The 25754-nt window shown below is 34.6% G+C and overlaps 1 protein-coding gene across 13 annotated transcripts in view; it reads right to left on the bottom strand.

Annotated features, from left to right (window-relative positions):
* The window catches only part of CCDC57 (coiled-coil domain containing 57), a 290352-nt gene that overhangs the window by 155430 nt on the left and 109168 nt on the right, over positions 1-25754 (bottom strand). For all 13 annotated transcript variants that reach the window (XM_074224817.1, XM_074224825.1, XM_074224822.1 and 10 more), the window contains 3 exons: positions 20629-20787; positions 14926-15088; positions 11715-11849 (listed from right to left, as the gene is read on the bottom strand). In XM_074224817.1, coding sequence (XP_074080918.1) covers positions 11715-11849; positions 14926-15088; positions 20629-20787 — 457 coding nt within the window. The remainder of the gene's footprint in view (positions 1-11714; positions 11850-14925; positions 15089-20628; positions 20788-25754) is intronic.

Raw genomic sequence — 25754 nt, 5'->3', positions numbered from 1 at the left:
CCTGGTGTTTTTTTTTTTGCTGTTCAATTTCTTTTTCTAAAATATGTTTACAGGGATATTCTATTTCCTTTTCTGTTAATCCAGGCAATGTATATTTTTGTAAATATCCTTCCATTTCACTTAAATTTGTAACTTATTGGTCAAAAAAATTTCATTTTTGATATGAGTGATTTTTCTTTTTCTTTTATTAAATATTTTATTTGTTTTTCCAATTACTTACAACAGTAGTTTTTATTGATTTTTCTGCAAGGTTTTGCGTTTTACATATTTCTCCTCATCTTCTCTACCCCTTTCCCTTGACAGAAAGTAATCTGATATAGGCTTTACATTTATAACCATGCTAAACATAGATCCATATTAATCATGTTGGGAGAGAAGAATCAGATCCAAATGGAAGAAAAAAAAGAAAAGAGAGAGAAAAATGACATAATACATAAGACAACTTTTAAAAATTGAAGATGATAAGCTTTAGTCTTCATTTAAACTCCACAGTTCCCTTTCTGATTATGGATGGTTTTTTACATCACAATTCTTTTAAAATTGTATTTGATTATTGTACTGCTGAAATAAACAAGTCCTTCATGGTTGATCATCACCCCATGTTAATTTGTATAATATTCTGTTCTTCTGTTTTTGCTCATTTCATTCAGCAACAATTCACACCAAGTCTTTCCAGGCTTTTCTGAAATTCTGTCCTTCATGATTTCTTATAGAGCATGAGTGACTTGGTTTTCTTCTTTTTTAAAAAATCATATTAATCAATGGTTTATTTTACTGGTCTTTTTTCATAAAAATCAATTTCTAGTTACATTTAATAATTCAATTATTTTTATATATTCAATTATTAATCTCATTTTTAATTTTTAGAATTTCCAATTTGTTGTTTAGTTGGGAGATGTCATTTCTTCTTTTTTTGCTTAGTTTTTAAAAATTGTATATACAATTCATTATTAATCTGTTCCAATGAAGTAGAAATACTGGGTAGAAAGCAAATATCTAACTTTTCCATTTTGACTTTCTCCCTATAAAACATATTATGTATTACGTTTTTTTTTTTTCTAATATCTCCCTTCTGTATTGCCCTTGGGCTGATAAAGACTATCTCATCACTCTGGATCTGATCAGAAATTTCCTTCTATCATGTATCCTGTATTTTGTACATTTCATCAAAAGTGGTCATGCCCCAGACATGGACCAGAACCATCTGGCTCACTGAGGCACATAAAGAATGTTGGCATAACAATGCTGTCCAAATAATGAGCAAACTATCCTTGACTACTTCTGACATGATACTCTGAACCATATTTGCACAGAAGCATCTGCACTAAGCGCTTACCAAACCCTCAGTTCACTCCCTTTTCTTGTCTTTCCCTTTAAAAGTTCTGCTTCTCTTTCCACATGTTGCAAGTTCTTAGAACTCAGTCTACTTGGAGAAGCTACTTCTTTGTTCAAGCATAAATAAACTTTATGTCCCTCATATCTCTGCAGTCACTATCTTGAGGAACTCTTCACTCTGCTCAAAAATTCTATCATGTTCTTTCTCCATTTTATTGATACAAGTATTCAGAGTTATAAAGTTTTCCTTGAGTTACTGATCTTGCTGCATCCCATTAATTTTAATATGTTGTCTCTTTGATACGTCATTCTTTTAAATGAAATTCTTGATTATTTCTATAATTTTTTTTGTTCTTTAACCCACTCATTTTTTAAGATTAGGTTGTTTGGTTTCCAATTAAGTTTATTAATCTGTGTTTTCATGATCCCTTATTAAATATATTTTTTATTGCATTGTGATTTAAAAAGAATACATTTGATATTTCTGCCTCTGCATTTAACTATAAAATTTTTATGCCCTAATACATAGATGGCAAATTTTTGTGAAGTTCCATATATTACTGAGAAAAATGTACATTCCTTTCTATTTCTATTCAGTTCTTTCCAGATATCTATCATATCTAGCTTATCTAAGATTCTATTTACCTCCTTAATTCCATTCTTATTTTTTGGCTAGATTTATCTAATTCTGAGAGGGGAAGGTTAAATTCCTCCAACTATAGTATTACTATCTATTTCCACCTATAAATCATTTAACTTTTCCTTTAAAATTTAGATGTATAGTATGGTATATTGCATCATTTTCTTCGGTACTTTTTATCATATTGTAGTTTCCCTGTTTATCTCTTTTAATTACCATATTTCTCCATCTATAAGACACACTCTTTTAAAAAAAATTTGGGATCTAAAAACTGCAAGTGTCTTATGAAGTGGTTGCAGATTTTTTCATTTGCATCTCCTGCTTTTTCATGATTCTTGTCTTTTTTTTTTTAGGTTTTTGCAATGCAAATGGGGTTAAGTGGCCTGTCCAAGACCTCACAGCTAGGCAATTATTAAGTGTCTGAGACCAGATTTAAACTCAGGTACTCCTGACTCCTGGGCCGGTGCTTTCTCCACTCGTCATCTAGCCACTCCGATTCTTGTCTTTTCATTCGTTGTTTCATATTTGTTATCTATTAGGTTACATTTTGCCCTGATCTGCCCAGAAATGGCTCAGAAAAGATTTTTGTACAGAGCTGAATTCAAGTGAAAAGTGATCCAGTTTGTAAAAGTGAATGGAAATTGTGCTGCTGAACATCAGTTTGGTCCTTTTCCAACTGAGAAAACCATCCAAGGCTGACTATGGGAAGAAGAAACCCTACTGAAAATAGCACAGCAGAAGGCCATGAGAGGCAAGTCAGCAAAATGGCCAGACCCAGAGAGGGAACTGAAGAGATGGATAGAAGAGCAAAGGGCAGTTGGAATTCCTGTGTCCACAAAGATGGTCCAGCAGGAGGCAAGAACTGCTGATGAAAAAGAAGTGACTGATTTCAAAGGAGGACACAATTGGTACTTCAGGTTCATGAAACAGAATGGACTAAACATGTGTCCACATACCAGACTTGCCCAGAGAGAGCTTGTGGTCAACCACAGACCACAGCACAGGTAGGAGAACAGTCAAAGTCTCCTAAAATAGTGATTTGTCATCAAACACAGATAAGGACAAGCTAATGGATGGGACTTTTGACAGTGATGAGGAGTTGTATGAATTTTATGATGAATAAAACTTGAGTTCAATAACTTTATATAATACATTTTTTTCAAATTTCAGGTCCCAAAATTAAGGTGTATCTTATACATGGGGAAAAATAGTAATATTAAATATGTTAAACACATACATGTACAACCAGACTGTTTGTCAACATGGGGGAAGAGGGAGAAAAGGGAGGGTGGTAGAAAAATGTGAAATTCATAAATTTGCAAATGGATGAATATTGAAAAACTACCATTATATGTAACTGGAAAAATAAAGTTTCAATTAAAAAAAGGATAACATTCTTGAGAACAGATGGTTTCCCATCTAAGTAGAAAACAGCTTAAAACCTTATTGAATCACTTACAATTTTTGTTTACTTTGTGTTTCTCCTGGATTTTATATATCAAAATTTTCATCCAGTTCTTGTCGTCTTTTGGTCACAAACACCTGAAAATCTTTCAAATAATTAAATATTCATTTTTTCCCCACTCAGGATTATACTTAGCTTTGCTGCGAAGATTCCACCTGGGACCGTATCTGGTCAGCACACCTGAACCTAGCATCCAGCAATAGTGGAAAGTCCTTCAATCTTCCCCTGCTCAATTGATTGATCCCTACAGTCTGTATGGTGAAAGCTCTCTAAGGACAGTAATTCACTGCACTGATTGTTGATTGAGTAGTGTCTGTCTGGAGGTGTTTGCACTTCAATGAGGTCAAACCTTTGAGGTCCTCCCATATACTTTTAGGACAACTACTTTACCTCAACTTTTAATTATTTCTTCTAGGCAATATTTTGTGTTATTTGTGGAAGAAAGTTGAAGAGTATAATATTTCCTATCTTACAAAACCTTCTTCCCTGTCTTCATTTAATTCTTGCCTACTCAATCTGCTTCATTAACTGCAATTTACCCAAAGGAATCCCTTTCAAGGGAAATCCCTTTCCCATTATTTCCATATTAAGGAGTGAATTTCCTTTCAATCCTCAAGGGACATATTACAGGAAGTATTGAATTTCTTAGGTGACCATTTGGAAACTGCATGTAATCTTTTTCTTGGGTCAAGATTCCTAGAAATGTTACCTCAAAATCTCCTAGGGTACAAGAGATCCCTAGAGATATGAGTGAACTATGGCAATCTGGTCCTTTCTCTTACTTGGCTAGAAATGTATATTCACAGAAAAATGTTAAATAACATTATTTTTAGAAGCCTTATGCATATAACCGAATACTTTAATAATAATTATTATAATATATAAATATAATAAATAATATTTAATAGTTATAAGTGGTGCTGTTTTAACCTACCAATAAATGCCAGTTCAGGACTAGATTCTCTCTCTCTCTTTTTAAAGTTTTTGCAAGGCAAATGGGATTAAGTGGCTTGCCCAAGGCCACACAGCTAGGTAATTATTAAGTGTCTGAGACCCGGATTTGAACCCAGGTACTCCTGACTCCAGTGCTTTATCCACTACCCCACCTAGCTGCCCCTAGATTCTCTTTTCTTTGAAAAACTTCCATGGTCAACTAAATAGAGGTGAGGGACTTTTAAAAAATAATATAAATATTTTATTAGTTGTTTCCCAATTATATACAATAGAAGTTTCTGCCTATCATTTTTTGGTAAAGTTTTGAATTTTAAAATTCCCCTCCCCTGCCAAAGAAGGCAGTCTGATAATCTTTACATTGTTTACATGCTATAAATTGATCAAAATGAATGTGTTGAGAGAAAAATCATATCCTTGAGGAAAAAATAAAATTTAGAGATAGCAAAATTACGTAGTATATAACTTTTTTTTATTTGAAGGTCTTTGGTCTTTGTTTAAACTCCACAGCTCTTTCTTTGGATACAGATGGTATTCTCCTTTGCAGATAACCTAAAATTGTCCCTTATTCTTGCACTGGTGGAATGAATAAGTGAGGTGAGGGACTTTTAAAACCCTTTAAGGAAGCTTATTTTGGAATACAGCTGCCCAATATATTAGATACACAGTAAGAAGTATCCTCTAGGCTATATTTAATCACAAGGATCCCTCATTACAGAAGTACTTTTCTGAATTCTTGGTCAAAACTGGTCAACATATCCTCCTGTCTGAAAGTAGTCCACTATCAAGATTACCAAGTCATTACTAAGTCATAAGAAATAGGAGAAAAGATTAATACTTCTGTGCCCAGCTCTCACAATTTTGAAGATAGATTCTTCACTGTGCAGGTAAGGTCAGTATTCTGTATCCAACATGGGAAGTTTGGAAGACCTAGACTAGGAAACAGAGCATTTGGAAATGTCTCTGTGCCTGGAAAAGTTTGCATTTGTATCTTTTCCATTAGAGAAATGAAATGTAAAAATTCTTAAAATGAATAGCTAAGATCCTTTTAATAGTGTTTTTATAAGTACATTCAATAGATGTAATTACTTTGATCTGTCAAGTGGATTGAGTTTTTGTTCATTCTATTTTCACATCCAGCAGACACAGTTCCACCTTCCTCCCCTTCAAATCCTCCTGATCCCTGCCTAACAATCTCAATGCTTCTTTGATTTTCTTTTCCCAACTTTTGTATTCTTCCATTACCTGCTTTGCTTTCATCACCTAAATGCTTTAAAAAAAAAACTGAATTGGTCAGTATAACCACCATCATTCTAAATTACCATCTTTTCCCTTCATCAGAATTGCATCTATTTCTTCAAAATTTCATTCTTGAGAATATCCTATTTATTCTGTCCCAGCTTGCTCCACAAAATTTTTATGCATGAGCATCTCTCTAGGGACACCGAGTTGGAGTCAAAAAGACACAATTTCAAATCTAGTTTTAGATACTTAATATATTGGGTAATCCTGGGCAAGTTACTTTACCTCTATCTGCTCCAGTTTTCTTACCTGTATATTAAGAATGTTAGCAGCACCTACTTCCCAGGTTGTTGTGATAAAATGACTTAAATAAAGTGCTTTGCAAATCTTAAAGTCCTATATAAATACTATTATCATTCTACTCACCACTTTCTTTGGATTCTTTAAAATAGAGTTTCCACAAGTATAGGGTACATGTTGAACTAGTCCTAACTTTGTACACAAATCCTAAGATCATCTACCTCTTAGTGACTTCCCTCCAAGGTTTTTATTTCCACCCTCCCTCCCCTCCCCCCACACCCTGCAACCAGTTTTTTATTATTGGAAAGAGACAGATGCAAATAACCTTTGATACAACAATACTATTCCTAGCGCTATATCCCAAAGAAATCATAAAAAAGGAAAAAGATACACAAGTACAAAAAATATTTATAGCAGTTCTTTTTGAAGCAGCAAAGAATTGGAGATTTAAGGGGATGCCCATTAATTGGGGAATGGCTGACCAAGTTATGAATATGAATGTGATGTAGTACTATTGTTCTATAGGAAATGATGAGCAGGCAGACTTCAGAAAAGCCAGAAAAGACTTACATGAACTGATGCTGAGTGAAGTCAGCAATACCAGGAGAACATTGTACATACTAACATTGTGTGATGATCAACTATGACAGCCTTATCTTCTCTCAGCAGGTCTATGAGTAAAGACAATTCTAAAAGACTTGTGATGGAAAAAGCCATCCACATTCAGAAAAGGAACTGTGGAGTCTGAATGCAGACCAAAGAATACTATTTTCATTTTTAACATTGATTTTATATTTTTTCTTTCTCATGTTTTTCCATTATGTTCTCTTTCTTTTTTTATAACATGGCTAATTGGAATAAAATAAAATAAAAATTTTAAAAAACAATCTGATGTCATTAAAAAAAGAATCAGATGTAGAATATAATTTTTCCCTATTGAGAATCACTTTGAAGTATAAAATTATCATTAAGACAAGTCAGGGTCTTATTAGCTTCTCTGCTTGGGGAAAATATAATTCCAGAAAATATTTATATATCTTAAGTCCCTTATCACAACTATCAGCCTCTGTTCCTGTTAGGGATTGTTGTATGTGGGAATACTGTAAATCATCATCACCTGGTACCTTTGAGTATCAGAACCTTGTTTTACCAAGTGCCATGGGAGTGGGAGTGGATTAGGGTCTGGGAAGAATATTTAAGCATTTGTATTCTGATTAATAAATGGTACACTTGGAGATCTTGATGGAATACTTGGTTCCCTTGTCATCCTTGTCTCCCGCCCCTTCAATGTTCACCTGGGGAAGACTGAGGAAGTCTAGAACGGGACTCAACATGTTCCAAATGACTTGTAGCATATTCTGATGACATTACTTTTATTCTTCTCCAGTGATCTTCACTCTCCAATCTGATTCACACTCTGGTCCCATACAATCTGGCTTTAACCTACATGTCCCCCCCCCCCCCCCAATCAAGTCATATTTCACTACTTTATTGAAATACTTATATCCTCATCATATCTTCCTGTCCTAACTCTCTGTCTTTCCCTCATGCATGGAACAGACTGCCATTCCCTGCTTTGATTTCTGCCTATTCCTACTTTTCTTTTCCTAACAGAGGTGCCACCTCCTCTTCCCTGATCCTTCAGTCTTCCCTTCCTGTTTGAGGCTCCAAGTCTCTATTTCATCTCCTTTATGAATTTAATAATATCTTATTTGTCTATATCTTTCATTCTTATACTAGATTTAAATCTCCCAGACGGCAGAATAGAATAGATGACAGAAGTTAAATTTTTTTCATCATTGATAGTGATCACTTAAGGAATGTCTACTAAACTGAATAGACCCTTGCTGTTCCATTTATCTAATTTCTTTCCTAGAAAGGGTACCACATTTTACCTTTCTAAAGTTAATTATCTCTGAATATTCTGTCTTCAAGGCTAATTACTGTAAAAAAGGGATCTGACAGTATAAAAAATAATCATATGGTAGAATATAATTTAATGTGAGAAAAGTGTCCTTGATAGGTTTCTAAGGGCCCTTTCTATCATTCCCTAGTCTGTGGCTCTAGGTACAATGTCTTCCACCTTGTCTAATCTTTCCACCCACAGGCTATCTCCTCTTCCAATGCAAAAATTCACCCCATTTTCTACTAGTTGAGTAGTATAAGGGTCTTTTGTCTCTTCCAAAATTGGGAAAGAGGGGCTGATAAAAAGATGCAAATTAAAACAACTCCTAGCTACCACCCCATACCTACCAAAGTGGCAAATATGACAGCAAAGGAAAATGAAAAAAGGATATAAGAAAATTGAGACAATAATGTACTATTCGTAAAGTTGTATACTGATTCAACCATTCTGGAGAGCAATTTGGAACTAGCCCAAAGAACTATAAAACTATGAATACATTTTGACCAACTAATACTACTATGAGGTCATTATCCACGAGAGATAAAAAACAAAAAGAAAAAAGAACTTATATAAACAAAAATATTTATAACAGCTTTTTTTAGTGATGACAAAGAATTAGAAATTGAGGGGATGCCCATCAATTGGATCAACGAGTTGGGATATATGATTGTGATGGAATGTTATTTTACTATAAGAAATGGCAAACAGAATACTCTCAGAAAAACTTGGAAAGATGTGAATTGATGCAAAGGGAAATGAGCAAAATTAAGAGAATTTTGTACATAGTAAGAGCAATATTGTATAATGAGGACTCTGAAGACTTAAGCTATTTTAGTGATAAAATAATGCATGACAATCCTGACAGACTGATAATATCTATCTCCAGAAAAAGAACTGATGGAGTCTAAATGCTTTCAAAACATGTATTTTCTTTGCTTTCTTTATTTTTCCTGTTTTTTTTTGGGGGGGGTCTTGCTTCACCATGTGAGACTAATAGAGAAATCAGTTTTGCATAACTGCAAGTGTGTAACCTCTCTCTCTCTCTTTATATATATGAATATATATGGACATATATATGGACATATATAACCTCAATATAACCCATATGACTTCAATAAGCAAAAATTTATTGATTTTCTGAAATAAATATTTCTTAAAAATTGTTAAAATTGTTTGTACATGTATCTGGGGGAAATTAAATATTAAATTATTTTAAAAATCAATCAAATTATTTTAAAAAATGATCACTTCCAAAGCAAACTTGTACTTTCCAGGTTTACCTTTCTCATGTCTTCCTGTGTAACCTGATTCATCCCTAATTAAGGTTTTAGTTACTGACAGTAATCTGCAAATTTTAATGACTTATAACTATGCCATGAATCAATTCAACATGAAAGTACATGAAGATACATTTATGATACTAAAAATTACTGAATTTCCTGAAGTTTCTCAGGCTCATCTGTGACCTGGATATAGAAAAACAGAGAATATGATTTTTAAAACTGAATTATCTAAAGTAAGAGTCAGGGCCTTCTGGAAGTCTGTGAAATGATCTCAAGAGATTTGTGATCAACCAATTAGAGGATAGAAGAATCTGGTTCTTCCCATAGTCACTTTTGAGGCTTGTATTTAACATACTTTTCATTATTCTTCCAACTCTTTCCCCATTCTTTCTAAGCAGATAGGGAGGGAAAGGAGATCGGTGTGGCCCTATATAACCCTATAGCTACATAGGTACCCACAACAGCAGCTGCACAGGTGCCAACAAGAAAATTTGATCCTCTTTTAGATTACTTTGTGGTTATGATCCCTCAGAAAGGAAACTCTTTGCTATGACTTGGTAAGAGCCTGCACTATTTCTCTCCTTTTTGTTTTTGGTGGGTCAAAATCCCATAGTATGAGCAGAAAGGGATTGCTTTCAACAGATGGCAGATATCATTATATTATCTTTCCCCTCAAAACCCACCCCTTCTTTTGATCTTTTCTGTCTCTGGCAAGAAAACCACCATCTTTCCAATTACTCAGATTCACCACCTTTATGTCATGGATTCCTCACTCTCTCATTTCACATATCCTACCATCTACCTAAATTTTGTCATTTCTATCTCCACACCTTTCTCATAGATTCCCTTTTTTCTATTCATAAAGCCTTCACCTAGTTCAGGCCTTCATTATTTGACCCAAACTACTTTAACAGACTCAAGTCTCTTCCCATTCCAATACACTCTCCACAGAGACATTAAAATGATTTTCCTAAATATTTGACCCATATCACTGACTTACTCAATATTCTCCAGTGGATTCCTATTGACTCTAGGATCAAAAATCATTTCATCTTCATCTCATTTCTTTCTATTTTTATTTTTTCTGTTTTATAATGCAAATAATTATTGATATAGAATTACCGCATATAATCTAAAAGTAATAAAAAGACATAAATATTAAGGGACATACAATCAAAAAGTTTGGAATTCACTGTCTTAAGATATTATAATTAATTACCCTAAACACATATGTTGTTATAATGCTAGACACTTACACAGAGCTATGATGCCACTATGAAAACTCCTCAGGAAGATTGTATAAACCTTCACCACTGGGGATGTTTTATTACATTTCAAGATAAACCAGCTTACCATATATAAGGATACAGAGATACAATTATGGGATTATTATAATAAAATGCTAGAGTTTCCTGAAATTTCTTAGTCACATCTTATATTTTGAAGGTATAAAAACTTCTTTCCAGATCTGGAGAGAATGATGGGTAAGTAATGTTACAGGATATCATTTCAGTCACGTGTCAACTCTTTGTGATCCCACTTTTCTTGGCAAAGATACTGAAGTAGTTTCCTTCTCTAGTTCATTTTACAGATGAGGAAACTGAGGTAAACAGGATTAAATGACAGTGTCTGAGGCCTGCTTTGACTCAGATCTTCCTGACTCTAGGCCTTGTACTCTATCTACTGCACCAGCTACCTAAATTCACCTAAAGGAAAAAAAAACCCAAAACTAAAAATAAAATTATGCCAAACAGAAAGGAAATGGACAGTGCTTTACAAACAGATGAAGCAATATATAGTGAAAACTTAACAAAGCTGATTATTGACCATGACAGAAAAAGTGAACTACATTGCATATATCAAGAAAAAGGTTCTAGAAAGATACCTATTGCTGATCAGAACAGTTTATGCAGCCACTGAGTGAATTTTAAGTTCATTAAAGAGACCATATTAACCTAAAAAAACCCTGCTAGGCAAAGATCCAGGTTGGTTGAAAGGTCACTGGAATTGGATCAGAAGGGAGTCAATAATTTAAATTCTTCTGATGAGATAGAAGACCACCAGGCCTTAATGTCTGATCTGACACTAATGCCTAAGCTCTTCTAAGCTTTACCACATGTCTTACCTGAGGATCTTGCAGTTCTCCAGTACTTAACTAACTGCATTATCTCTGAACCCTGCCATCTCCTTCACTAAACCCTGAGTCTGCCAGGTCTTTCCAACTGCCTTGCAACTGAACTTTCTTTTATGTGTTTTCTTCCCTAAGTAGAGTGTGAGCTCCTTGAGAGCCAGCACTATTCTATTTTTTCTATTTTTATCCCTAATGTTAAGCAAATGTTTGGCATATAGTAAGCATTTAAAAATTTTTCATTTTTTCATTCCATTAATTATGAGGTATTAAAGGGAAATAGATGAAAAAATCTGACCTAGTATTGTTTAGGGCAATGATAGCTCCTTATCATCTTGGAAGGGCCGTTATAAGTCCTACAAATACTTCAGTAGAGACAGCACAGAAAAGTGATATCTGAAGTCAGGGGTTAGTCAATTATGCCAAGTGCTGGCACACAAAGTGAGATGTTAACTAAGTCTAACCTTTTTCTCCTTTTCAGGAAGTAAACCATGCAAACTGAGAGTGTGCATTGCTTGATCTCTTTCAAAGACAATAGCCTTCAGTACTGTTTTCATTTCACATAACTTCTGCTCTGTCTCTTGAAGTTGGGCAGCAACCTATATATAAAAAAAAAAAACAAACCACCACAGAATAAATATTCCTCCAGTCACACAATGAGGGTTAATAAGCAATGTAAGAATGATTAACAGTTCTCTTTATCCTCAAATTTTTAGTCTTGAAACACTTAACCAACTATCCTTTGTTGTACAAATTTATTTCAATTCTTCAGGGACTTCACTGGTATGTATATTTCTTCTAGTGATATAACTTGTGGAATTCATCCAAATCCTGGTAGATAGCTTTTTTTTTCATACCACAGTGGCTTTCCCTTTGGTAATAAATCTCTCCAAACTTACCTTAGCTAGTTCTCAGACAAAAGACACACACCTCTTCCAATTTTATATTACCTCTTAACCTGTTCTTTATCATCAGGAGAGTCACAGCCTTTCCACTAAAAGATAACACTTTTGTGATAATAGCCACTTATAAATTCTTCAAAATTATTGAGAAAAGTTTGGGAATGCAAATATCAGAATCTTTTAATGAACTTGTGACTAGGTTACAACCTTGATGGACTTGCTCATTCCATCAGTGCAACAACCAGGGACAATTTTGGGCTTTCTGCAACAGAGAATTCCATCTGTATCCAGAGAAAGAATTGTGGACTTTGAACAAAGACCAAAGACTATTACCTTCAATCTAGGAAAAAACCTGTTATCTTACTATGTAATTTTGCTATCTCTTATACTTTATTTTTCTTCCTTAAGGATATGACTTATCTCTCATCACATTTAACTGAGATCAATGTATATCATAGAAATAATGTAAAGACTAATATAATGCCTTCTGTGGGGGGGGAGGGAAACAAGAATGGGGGACATATTGTAAAACTCAAAATAAATAAAATCTTTCTTAAAAAAAACCCAAAGGGGATAGAATGCTGTATCTGGAGTCAAGAAGATCCGAGTTCAAATGTGACCTTAGATAATTTCTAGCTGTGAGACTCTAGGTTAATTAACCTGACCTGTGTATCTCAGTTTTCTCAATTATAAAATGGGGATAATAATAGCAGAGTTTTTGTCAGGATATAAAGAAATAATATTTGTAAAACTCTTAGTAGTTGATTAATAAATGTTTATTCCATTCCAATGCCACAGAATTTATTTTGGGTGGAATGTAAATTTTGTTTTATGAAATACACTGCTGAAATTAATTCCAATAACACAGGGATAAACATAACCAAACATCCTAGTTATTTTAGAGAAGTATAAAGGAATTATCAAGAAGAGAAATGCTCTGCAAACTACAGACATTCAACAAAGGTTATTGACTAATATGAATCCTGAGGGACCACTAAAATAGTTATTACAAGCAGACCCTGGAGGCAACTGAATAGGCAGCAGAGGCTTCTAGAGCTCATAAGCACACAGACAGGGAATTTAAATTTAACAGATTTGTCAGAAGGGGATTACAGGGATCTCATTGCTGGTATTGGGTGCAAGACTGTTGCATTGCCTTTAAATGGATCTAGTTTATACTCCTGGGTCACAGACCCAGGACAAAGAGGAACACTAGCACAAAAGAACTTGCAGCCACAGGGAAGTAAGGATCCTAGTCACAGTTCCAGGGAGGAAAAGAGTACTTATGATCACTCACAGATCAGATCATGGGCTAGGAGAATAGTAATTACATCTCTTCTCCCTTGGAAGAACTGAAATCTGACAGAGTCCCAGAAGTAGCTTTGAAAACAGCTGCACAAAAAACCTGAAGCTTGGAACAGGGCCCATTCCACCTCAGAAGTAGAAGTAGAGTCCAACTTTAATGTCAAATAAAAAGTCAAGAAGTAGGCTGGAAAAATGAACAAACAAGCAACAAAGAACTTGATCACAGAGTTACTATGGTGACAGGTAAGATCAAAATACAAACTCCGAAGAAGACACCAAAGTCAAAAAAGCTACATGCAAAACCTCAAAGAAAAATATGAATTGATCTCACCTTCCCTGAACTCCTCAAAAAGAATTTCCTAAAAGAGCTCAAACAAGAGAGGTAAAGAAAAAATCAGGAAATAATTGAGACAGTGATGCAAGAAAATAATGAAAAAAAAAGAATCAATTGCTTGATAAAGGAAGCAAAAAAATACTGAAGAAAATAACATCTTAAAAAAGAGTAAGCCAAATCGTAAGAGGCACATAAAAAGGGTGTGTGTGTGTGTGTGTGTGTGTGTGTGGAGAGAGAGAGAGAGAGAGAGAGAGAGAGAGAGAGAGAGAGAGAGAGAGAGAGACGTTTAATTATAATTGTCCAGAGGGAGGTGGGAGGAGAAAAAAATAAACAGTGCACAATGAACAAACAACAACAGAATATGATCATAGAAAGTTACTATGGTGACAGGGAAGATCAAAATACAAACTCAGAAGAAGATAACGAAGTCAAAAAAGCTACATACAAAGCCTCAAAGAAAAATATGAAGGAAGAAAGAAAAAATGGACAATTTTGCATATAATGTATACTATTATATATGCTTTCTTGAAATTGAAATTTATTGCTTTATATTATAAATCTCATGTTTTGCTGTGCACATGACAATGCTATTTTTTGTTTTGCAAATTTAAAATTTTTTAAAAAAATAGTTCTTCCTTGAATTGTCATTCCTAATCACATTTTTTTCTTTTAAAAAAAATGGTTGCCACATAGGGAAAGACTAAAGAAAAAATTTTGACTATTTATTTAGTAATAAAAATGGACAGAAATCTGAATTGGGAAATACTAATATTTCCAATACCATTAAATTTCTGTAGAAAATGGATTTTGATGGATTTATCTGTAAACATTCCAAGAATCTTTCAAGATTTTTCTCTATCCATTGTCTTCCCTCTCTTACCCATATCCCCTCCACCTTAAAAAAGAGGTTTGAACATCTTCTCATTGGGGTAGCTAGATGGCACAGTGGATAGAGCACTGGTCCTGGAGTCAGCAGTACCTGAGTTCACATCCAGCTTCGGACACTTAATAATTACCTAGCTGTGTGGCCTTGGCCATATCACTCCAGCATACTTTTATCACTTCTTGTAAAATACACTACAAAAATTCCATTTGATATAAATCTAAGAAGGGCTTAACACCAATAAAATATACCTGGTTCCTGGCTGTTGTTAAGCCCTGTATTAAGTCCTCTGATTTTTCATACTGGTTCCTTTCAGCATTTTCACAACGATATTGCCAGTCCAGTTCCACTTGTACTTTATCACGTTCTAACATCTGTTCTCGTTCCATTGCTAGAGACAACTGCTGTTTATACCTAAGATAGGGAAAGAGAGGAATGTTTTTCTCCCACAAGGTTTGATAAAAAGGACCGGACCAAATTGTAGACAACTTATATTTTTCATAAAGATCATGTCTGTATTAACCCTTTGACTATGCAGTTATGCCATTTACTGACTTCATTAATGACTGCTATAAAATGAAGGGATTAGATCAGATAACCTTAATAAGGTCTCTTTTTTCTAGCTCTAAATTTACATACCATGTCTGATTTACCATGTATTAATTAAAAGCTACAGTAAAAATAGTAAAGAAATATAGTATCTTCCCAAAACTTTTAATGACAATAAAACAAAATAGATCAACAAATGATCATTTTTTATTATAAATTTTTTGGGGGGATGCATTTTAAACAGCATATAAATCTTGTGGGTAAAAACAGAAAAAGCAGAAGAGGAATTTTAGGAAAGAGAAGAGGTAGTTTATGTATCATTGGGATCTGAGAATTAGAACTAGAAGAAATCCTGAACATAATCTAATCCAACCTCCTCACTTCATAGGAGGAATCTGAAACCCAGAGAAGTTAACTGACCTACCAAGGTAATAAGTAGCAGAACTGAGACTGAAATCTGTCTTTTGATTCACCATCCAGAATCCTTTCCAGTGCTCTATGCTGACTTAGGAGGACTGGATTCAGTTAGTAGAGACAAATGAGAGAATTTGGTGTGAAATGGGGATTTTTATTGGCAAGATATTAGGAGGAAGGGCTATGGATAAGAATAGGTCTTACAGTCAAGACAATGATTTATGTCCTGCCCTTTAATACAAATTAGCTATGTGATTAGGGGCATATTACTTAACTTTGCAGTGTTCCAAGCAGCTATTTAAGGTGATAAGTTACAGACAATTTAAAACACACTATATGCTTAATAGAATACATTTTGTACACAATTAAGATTTTAGTTGTGATCTATTTATTTATTTAGTTAGTTTTTTGCAAAGCAAATGGGGTTAAGTGGCTTGCCCAAGGTCACACAGCTAGGTAATTAATAAGTGTCTGAGGCTGCGTTTGAACTCAGGTATTCCTGATTCCAGGGCTAGTGCTCTATCCACTGCCCTACCTAGCCGCCCTATGATCTATTTATAAGATTTATATTTCAGTTGGGTAATGAATAGCATCAGGAAGAATTGAATTTAAATACTGCCTTAGATACTTTCTAATTGTGTGAACATGGACAAGTCACTTAACCTCCATCAGCCTCAGTTTCCTCATTTGAAAAATGAAGATGTTTTATCTAAAGTCTCTCCCAACTCTAAATCAATCTATGATTTTGAAAAAGTTCTATTTGAAACAGGTCACAGTCTTTTCCTCTAACTAATCAAAATTCTTCAATGACCCTCTACTACCTGTGAAATTAAAAATGCCTCAGTTTCAGCATTTCAAGCCTCTAGAATAGAACTTATCTGTCCACTTCTCTTGGGAGGTTGTATGAAGGATGGGAAGTAACTAGAAGCAATAAAATCAATCAGAGGGTTATTTTATCAATACAGATGAGCAAAGGTAAGGGACCCAACAAGTATGGAGGTCATGTGACCTTAAACATACATTTTTCTCATATACATAAATTGTATATACATGGGTTTCTTCATATACAAATAAAAAGGTTAAGTCAGACATCTCTAAGCTCCATTTTTAATCTTTAAGTTCTTTCTAGATTTAGATACTATGATATAATAATTATTTCTGTTAAAATAGACTTTAAAAGTTCCTGAAATACAGTTTCTAGTTTCTTTGTTATTTCCACAGCAAAATATCCCTTATTATAGCAGATGCTTAGCTTCTATAATACAGATCATGACTAGATTCTTTTTGTTTTATCTAAATCTTATTTTTCTTCTCAGAAGTTCAACTGAGAACTTCTCTTCTCTATAAGGTCTTCCAGTTGTTTTTACACAGTTTAACAGTTCTGCAGTTTTAAAAAATCTTAGTACTGTTTTCCTGGCCAAACTGTAAGCTCACTCAAAGCAAACACCATGATTTTTGTTTCATCTATCTCCCATGCAGAACCTAGTCAGACATATAGTTGGTTCTCACATCTCCAAATGTGTTTCAGACATCTTAAAGTGAATGTGCAGTTGACATCTTAAATTCATTATATCCAATACAGAACTCAGTATCTTTTCCCCTTAACCCTGTTCCTCAAACTAGCTTCCATATTATTGTAAAGGGCAATACCATCTTCCCCCTGAATGCTTCACTCTCTCCCCCACTTCATCCCATTCAAAGCTGCTACCAAGGTCTGCTGATTTCACCTTTGTTATATCTCTTGAATATTTTCTCTTCTCTTCTCTTCTCTGATCCTGCCACCACTGTACCTGTAAGCTCTTATCACCTGAACTATTGCAATAATCCATTGATGGGTCTGCCTGCCTCAAGTCTCTTCTCTACTCCAGTCCACTCTCCATTCTGTAACAAAAATGATTTTCCTAAAGCACAAGTCTAAATCCCTATTCAATTAATTCCATGAATTCCTATTGCCTCCAAGAGCAAAAGTTCATCATTTAAAGGACTTCAAGACCTAGCCCTCTCCTGTCTTTTCAGTCTTCTTTAATCTCACTTCTTGACATGTACTTTCCAACTCAGTGAAACTGACCTTCTCGCTCTTCCATGGACAAGACTCTCCCTCTCTCAGACACTGGCATTTTCCTTTGACTGGACAGAATGTTCTTCCTCCTCCAATCCGACTAATGACTAATGACCTCCCTGACTGCCTTTAAGACCCAACTAAAATCCCATCTTCTGTAGAAACTATTTTCAGAATGTATTTTGTTAGGAAGGTTTGGTTGGTGGGTGTTGGGAAGTATCTGTATTCTCAATGCAAAATGTATTAATACATTTGCAGAGGGAAGTGGAAGGGAAAAATGAAGTTAGAACTGGGTAATGAACATCTATCTCTTTATCTGACATAATCCTTCTTGAGAAGAGGTACTGAAGTAATATTATAATCTTTATGTATCTCATTCAATCAATTAAGAAACATTAAGTTCCATCTATATGCTGGTCTAAGGGACAAGCTCTGGGAGGATATAAAGAGAGGCAAAATGTAGTCCCTACTCTCAAGGAGCTCATAATCTAATAAGAGAGATAGCATGTAAAAAAAGACTTATGTGCAAGCAGGTTATATATGGGTTGGTGGGTGGTACAAAAGATGGAGTGCTAGGCCTGGAGCAGGAAGACTCATCTTCATGAGTTCTAATCCAGTCATAGATGCCTGCTTGTCTTCTGATCCTGGACAAGTCACTTCATCTTCTTTGCCTTAGTTCCTCATCTGTAAAATGAGCTGGAAAAGGAAACAGCACGCCACTTGTATCTTTGCCAAGAAAACCCCCAAAATTGGGTTACAAAGAGTCAGATACAACTGAAATGACTGAACAACCAAAAACCCCAAAAGTTAAATGTAGGGTAAACTGGGGATAATCTCAGAAGGGAAGAACCAAGATTAAAGAGGACTGAGAAAGCCTTCTTGCAAAAAACAGAAATTTATCTGAAACTTAAAGGCAGGAATGTGAGAAGAGAGAGAGAATTCTAGGCGCGGGGTCCAGATAATACAATCATCTAATTTCAAATCTAGCAACTTTTGCCCTGATCTCAAAATGTATAAGTTAAATCTGGAAGTGTAAGGATATGAAAGACATGGATTTTAGGTATTCAGCTATAACCAGAATTAATCTATAATTTATAAATGAAAAATTCATGTTTATATCACACTTTCCATCCAATAGTTCAGAGGAAGATGCAATATAGGTATTATTTCTACCATATAAGTAGGGAAATTCAGAGGAATTAAGAGCATTTTTGAGTTAAGTGCTCTACACATAAAACTTAAAAGGGACAGAAATGGTTTATGAACTCTACTCTTCTGATTTATAATCTAACACCTAATCTGCCACATCACACTGCTTCCTTAATGTGAAAGACAAGAAAAGAACCTGCAGCAATTTTAAGTTATTAGAATTTAGGGAAACATGTTAAAAGTCTCTTTTTTGATTCTTTAGGAATATTAAGAAATAACATTTTCCTAAATTTTTTTCAAATTCATGGAAAAAGACCTTTAGACAAAAAGTTTTTCTTGAGGAAATGGATTAAGCATGGTACCTTAAAACACAGTAACTCTGGTATAATTCACTTTTTTGCCTCCCCACCTATCTGAAGTGACTTATGCTAACACTCACCTTTCTCAATGAGAAAAAATTAAGATATCAGGGAAAATGAATTAGTGACTTGGTCACTCAAAACTAGAATTTAATACCTAGATCATATTTTAAGATATCTTTTCTTTGCTCAAGATCTCTATAAATGTTATCTGAAATTTTCTTGAGGCTGAGTCATGTTGGAAGGCATGAGACGATATATTATTTTGTACATCTGCCTCTTCAAGCTAGAAATGACTGAGATATAGATAAATATTAAATTTAATTTGTTCTGGAAGCCTAATGCCTAAATTAAAGAGTATAATTTAGTATTAATATTTTTTTCTTCAACAGGGTCAAACTTCTATGCTATAAAATGATCCATCTAGTCTACATTTTAAGTTTGAGGGATAGAGGAGAAAAAGATTAAAGGAGATGAAGGCAATAGCAATAAATAAGTCATAGATAAAATGTTGCTAAGCATTGATGTTTTCAGAATTCCTCAAGTAAAAAAATTTAAACCCATAAAAAAATCCTTATTATTTCATTTGATTCTCACCAATCCTATGGCTAAATAGAACAGATATCATTATTATTATTTTAGAGGTAAAGAAACTGATTCCCAAGAACAGACAGTTATTAAATGGTAGTGCTACAGTTGAACTTCAGGTCTGACTCTAAAACAAGTATTCTTTTCACTACACCAACCAGTCAGATCTAAAACCATCTGAAAAAAAAACTAAAGAATTACCAAAATTACTCTAACAACTAAGATCTAGGGGTGGAGCCAAGACAGCAAGAAAAGGTAGGAACTTGCCTGAGTTCTCCCAGATTCATCTTCAAACAAATTTTAAGCAAAACTCAAAATGATTTCTGGAAGCCAGGACCCACAAAAGGATGGGGGTAAATAATTTTCCAGCTTGAAATAATGTAGAATGCCTGCAGAAAAGATCTATCTTGCGTGAATAAAAGGGGAGTACAGCCCAGAGCAAGTGGGGTCCAGGCAAGTCAGCACAGATCAGCACAAGGCCCCATAGCCCCAGCACAGAGGACCCAGTGGGCCAGCTGTGAGGCCTCCTGCCTCCTGTACAGAAAGGTGAGCAGCCAGGTCCAAAGTCCTTGGCACAAGAAGCTTGAGACAGAAGTGTAGAGCTCAACTGTAAGTCATGAAATAGAATGAAAAATGAAGAAACAAAATCTGACCATTGAAAACTCCTATGGAGACAGGGAAAATCAAAATACAAATTGAGAAGAGGAAAACATTGTCAAAATGCCTACATCTGAGACCTCAAAGAGAAATATGAGTTGTTCTCAGGCCCAAAAGACCAGGATTTTATCTGTCTTCTTCACCTAAATTATGAGGACAAAATAAACTTAGACTTTTACCTTTCAATATCCTGTTGGAATCTGGCCAGTTGTGCCTTGAGCTTTATTTCCTCTTCTTGTAGTGTATGGATCTGAAGGTCTCTGGAAATAGTTTCCTTGGATATCTGTGCAATCTGAGCATCCCAGGCAGATTTCATTGCTACTACATCCTCTTGAAGTCTACCCAAAAAGAATTTAAAAATAGATATGTAAATTATACCTATAGTTATATTTTAAATATACATATATATATATAGATATATATGTGTGTTTACACACATAAATAAAATTATGATTTGTAATGTTATAATGAGAGGTAATTTAGTCTACTGCATAACTGGGTTTTGTTTTTGTTTTTTTAGGTTTTGCAAGGCAAATGGGGTTAAGTGGCTTGCCTAAGGCCACAAAACTAGGTAATTATTAAGTGTCTGAGACCGGATTTGAACCCAGGTACTCCTGACTCCAAGGCCGGTGCTTTATCCACTGTGCCACCTAGCCACCCCATAACTGGTTTTTGAATCATTAAGATGTAGGTTCAAGCATGGCCTCTGACATACGAATTGCTTGATCCTTGGCAAATAATCTAATTTCTTAGTGCCTCAGGCATCTCTCTAAGACTGAAAGTTGAAGAATAATGGTTATCCACAATTTCAAAAAGGGCTAATGATATCATGGGGTGATGAATATTGATTTTACACATGAACTGTATTTAAGTGAGGCAGGGTTGCATAAAGTCATTTATCTCATTCTCTCTTCCTAAGACACTGAAGCCCAGTGACAGGACAAAAGTCAGGATGACTGAATGGTAAGGAAGGATTAATCCTGGTGTCTTTGATGATGCCTAAGACTTAAGCTCTTAACAGTGCCTGCTTCAGTTTCCTTGATGGGTATTTGTAAGACTAAAAGTTGTAGAATAGCTATTAATTTGCATTAGTAAAGGGACCCAATTTAGGAACTCCCAAAATCAATGAAATTATGGATCAGTCGTCCCCCAGTTCCCCAAAAGAGCTAATACAAAAATATATCAACTTGTCAAGTCTATAAATTAAATTCCACAATTTAGGTCCAACATCTCTCTCACATTTGTACCTCCAAAGACAAATGAGATGATACCTTCCTACCCCAGTCTGGATGAAAGGAAAACTCAGCATTGTGATATTAAAAGAGTGTTCAGCAGAATCCCTCAAATAGCCTCAACAATTGAAAGATACCTCTAAAATTACCAGGAAACATATAAGATTCCAAAACAATACAAAATAATAAATTCTGAGAGGAATTATCTAGATTGAACATGTAGCAGTGGCTAACTTAATAAGGAAAAATTAAGTAAATATGAAATACAATATAGTTGCATATGGGGGGGGGACAGAAGCCCCTATAGGGAAATCCCCTTTTGACTTGAATATAACCTGGATTTCCTCCATGACAATCCTGTCATGATCACAGGGATTTTTTCCTCTATATCATAGAAAGATGGATGGACATTTGTTTCATAGAAAAGTATGGTGTTATTAAAAAAGAGTAGGCAATTTCTCAAAGGCCATCCAGTTCACCTTTCTCTTCTTCAATTTGGCCCAATTCACTGTCCATTCAGAGATCATTAAGTCCAACCCCTTCTTGTCACAAAATGAAGAAAATGAGGGAAGTTAACTGACTGATATCACTGATATTACTCAGTCAAGCCTCTGTCTTATACCACTCCCACCATTCATTGTACACATGCTGCTGAACAAAAGCAGAGAAAATTGCTTGACTCGTCTGATTAGGGTCTACTACAAACTCATGCTAAAACTTCAAGTGAACCCTCATTGCTATTAGGCAATCCTACTGTTGCTCTTAACAGTGCCTTAAAAGTGTGGCTTTTCCAAACCTTTTTATCCCTCTTTAAATCTCCTATGCATCTTCCTTTCATTTTTCTCTCAGTTGAGAATCCTATCTCATATTTTCCAGGAAAAAAGTTATGAATTCATTTGCCAATGAAGTCCTTCTTTTCCTATTTTTCTCATCTTCCTGTCATTCAGATGCCTCCTTATACTTTCTCTTGCTTTACCCCATCTCACATGATGAAATGGCCTTACTCCCTACCAAGGCTAACCCCTCTATTATTTAGATTCCATTACATTGTGTCTCATACAAAAGATTGCCCCACTCTGTAATCCTCAATTCTTTCACTAATTTTCAACCTCTCCTTACCTATTGGCTCATTTTCTACTGACTATAAGCAAGTTCCCATCCAGAAAAAAAAACCCTCACTTGATCTTTCTATCCCTGCTAACTATTATCTTATATCTCATTTGCCCTTTGCACCTAAACTCCAAAAACCTATCTCCTATAGGTGCCCTTACTTTCTCTTCTCCAAGTCTATTCTTAACCCCTTATAATCCAACTTCTGACCTTACCATTGCACTTAAATGGTCCTCTCCAAAGTTACTAATAATCTCTTTGTTGCCAAATCCAATGACCTTTTTTTCTCAATTCCCATTCTCCCTAACCTCTTTGCAGCCTATTGATGACTCTCTCCTCAGTGTTCTCTTCTGGTTCTCTTTCTACTTATCTGACTGCTCTAAGCCTAGATGTCCCAGAGTATTCTGACCTGGGACCATTTTGTTTCTTTCCTTTGTCACTTAGAAACTTCTCCAACTTTCATGGATTTATCATTTCTATGCTGATGATTCTCAAATCTACTTAACCTGTTCCAAACTCTCTGCTCACCTCCAATCTCATATCTTCAGCTATCTTTCAAACATCGTACACTGGATGTCCATTAGATATCTTAAATTCAATATATAAAAAGTAGTACTTATCTTTTCCCTTAAAACTTCCCTCCAGTCACTCAACTTCCTCATTCTAGAGGGCAACACTATTTTCCCAATCCCTTCTTAGGCTCACAACCTAGGAATCAACCTGTAGCGTTCTATATTTCAAACCCTCCTTCTCCATATCCAATCTGTGGCCAAGCCCTGTCAATTTTACCTTTCTAACATCAGGTACTCATCACCTCATGCCTGGATTATTGTAATAGCCTTCTGGTGGGTCTGCTTGCTCTTCTCTCTTCCATTTAGTCAATGAAGTGATTTTTTTCCCCCAAAAGAGTACGTCCAATTGTGTCATCCCCCTACCCGAAAACTTCAATAGTTCCCTATTCCTTCTAAGAGCAAATACAAAATGATCTTTTTGGCATTCAAAACTCTTCATAACCTATTGCCATCCTATCTTTTATTGCTTGCATGAACTATTAATCCAGGACTTCCCTTGCTGTTCTACAAACTAGTTACTCCATCTCTTAACTTCCAGCATTCTTTGTGGCTATCCTCCATGCTTGGAATACTTTTTCTGCTTTGCTCAACCTAATATCTTTCCTTTCTAACTAAAAACCCCCTCTGAATTGTAGTGCCTTCCCTCATTAATTATTTCTTATTTTTAACTTGTATATAGTTTTTTGTATATTTGCTTGCATGTTGTCTCTCCTATTAGGCTGTAAGCATCTTAAAGACATAAATTACATTTTGCCTCTTTTGATATTCCCAGTGCTTAGCACATTGTCTAGCATATAGAAGACATTTGATACATGTTTACTGATTAATTAATTATAAAATATTTAAAAAGTCCACCAATCAATGTACAGAGTAGAACTATACAGATATAATTACAAAACAATTCACAAATATAGACAGCCCTAAAGAAATGGAGAAATATTAACTGCTTATAAGCCAAAGCAATTTATTAAAAATAGTAATACTATCAAAATTAATTTACTTATTCAGTGACATACCAATCAAATAACTAAAGAATTATTTTTTAGAGCTAGAAAATAATGAAATTCATCTGGAAAAATAAAAGTCAAAAATTTCAAAGGAAATAATGAAAAAAATGAAAAAGGGGCCTATGAGTATCAGATTATACTCCAAAGCAGTAATTGCCCAAATAAAATACTACTGTTTATAAAAGAGATAAATCAACAGATAAGCTCCAAATGTATATTCAACTTAGATAACGAAGTTGCATCATTGTTTATGATGCCTAATACTGTCCATGAAGTGGGCAGAATTCTTCTTCAACATCAATCCTCTTGAATCATGGTTGATCACTGCATAGATCAGACTTCATAAATCTTTCAGAATAACTAATTTTGAAATAATCATCTTATAGTAGAAATTGTTCTGTTTCTGCTCACTTCAATGTATTAATTCCAACAAGTCTTTTCAGATATTTCTGAACTGTCAGGATTGGTCATTCCTTACTCTTTCAAAGTGTTTGTCTTTGCAATGTTATTATCATTATATGAACTATTCATGTAGTTCAGTTCACTTCATTCTGCTTCATTTCATACAAGTCTTCCTAGGTTTTTCTAAAACAGGGCCTTTCATCTTTTCTTAATAACATAATAGTAATTCTTACATGGATATATCCTAATTTTTTCATCCACTTCTTTATTGATGATTTTCTCTTTAGTTTCCAGTTCTTTACCCTTAGAAAAAGAGCTGTTTCATTATTTTTGTAAACATAGAACCTTTTCAACATTGGGATAGAGACTAGTAGTAGCAAGTCAAAATAGGTCAAAGGATAGGTACGACTTGTATCATGTGGGATATAATTTCACATTGCTTTATCAAATGTCCAGGTCAATTGATGACAATAGTGCATTAATGGGTCAATTGTTTTCCCATAGTCCCTTCAACATTTGTCATTTTTTGGTCAGCTCTCCCAATGTGATAGGTATGAAGAAGAGACTCAGAGATGCTTTAATTTTCATTTCTCTATTACTAATTTAGAGCATTTTTCCTTTCTTCCCTTGAGAAATATCTATTCATATCCTTTGGCAAACTATTAATTGGGGAATAAATTTGAATCAATTCCTTATATAATTTAGACCTTTATCAGAAAAATTTGCTGCAAACATTTTTCCCCCCTCAGTTAACAGTTTCCTTTATAATCTTTACTGTATCAGATTTGTTTAATTGTAAATTTTATCTTCTTTGATTCTCTCTGTACCTTGTTTTAGTCTGTAGATTTGAGAGATAATTTCTTCTGGGTTCTTTTAATTTATTTATGATTTTATATCTGAGCAATGTATCAATTTGGAGCATTTTTTGGCATATAATATGAAGTGTTGGCCTATATCTAATTTCTGCCAAACTGCTTTCTAG

The sequence above is a fragment of the Macrotis lagotis genome, chromosome 2 (assembly GCF_037893015.1).
Source record: "Macrotis lagotis isolate mMagLag1 chromosome 2, bilby.v1.9.chrom.fasta, whole genome shotgun sequence".
NCBI classification, from domain to species: Eukaryota; Metazoa; Chordata; class Mammalia; order Peramelemorphia; family Peramelidae; genus Macrotis; species Macrotis lagotis.
This window is presented reverse-complemented; position numbering and strand designations above follow the sequence as displayed.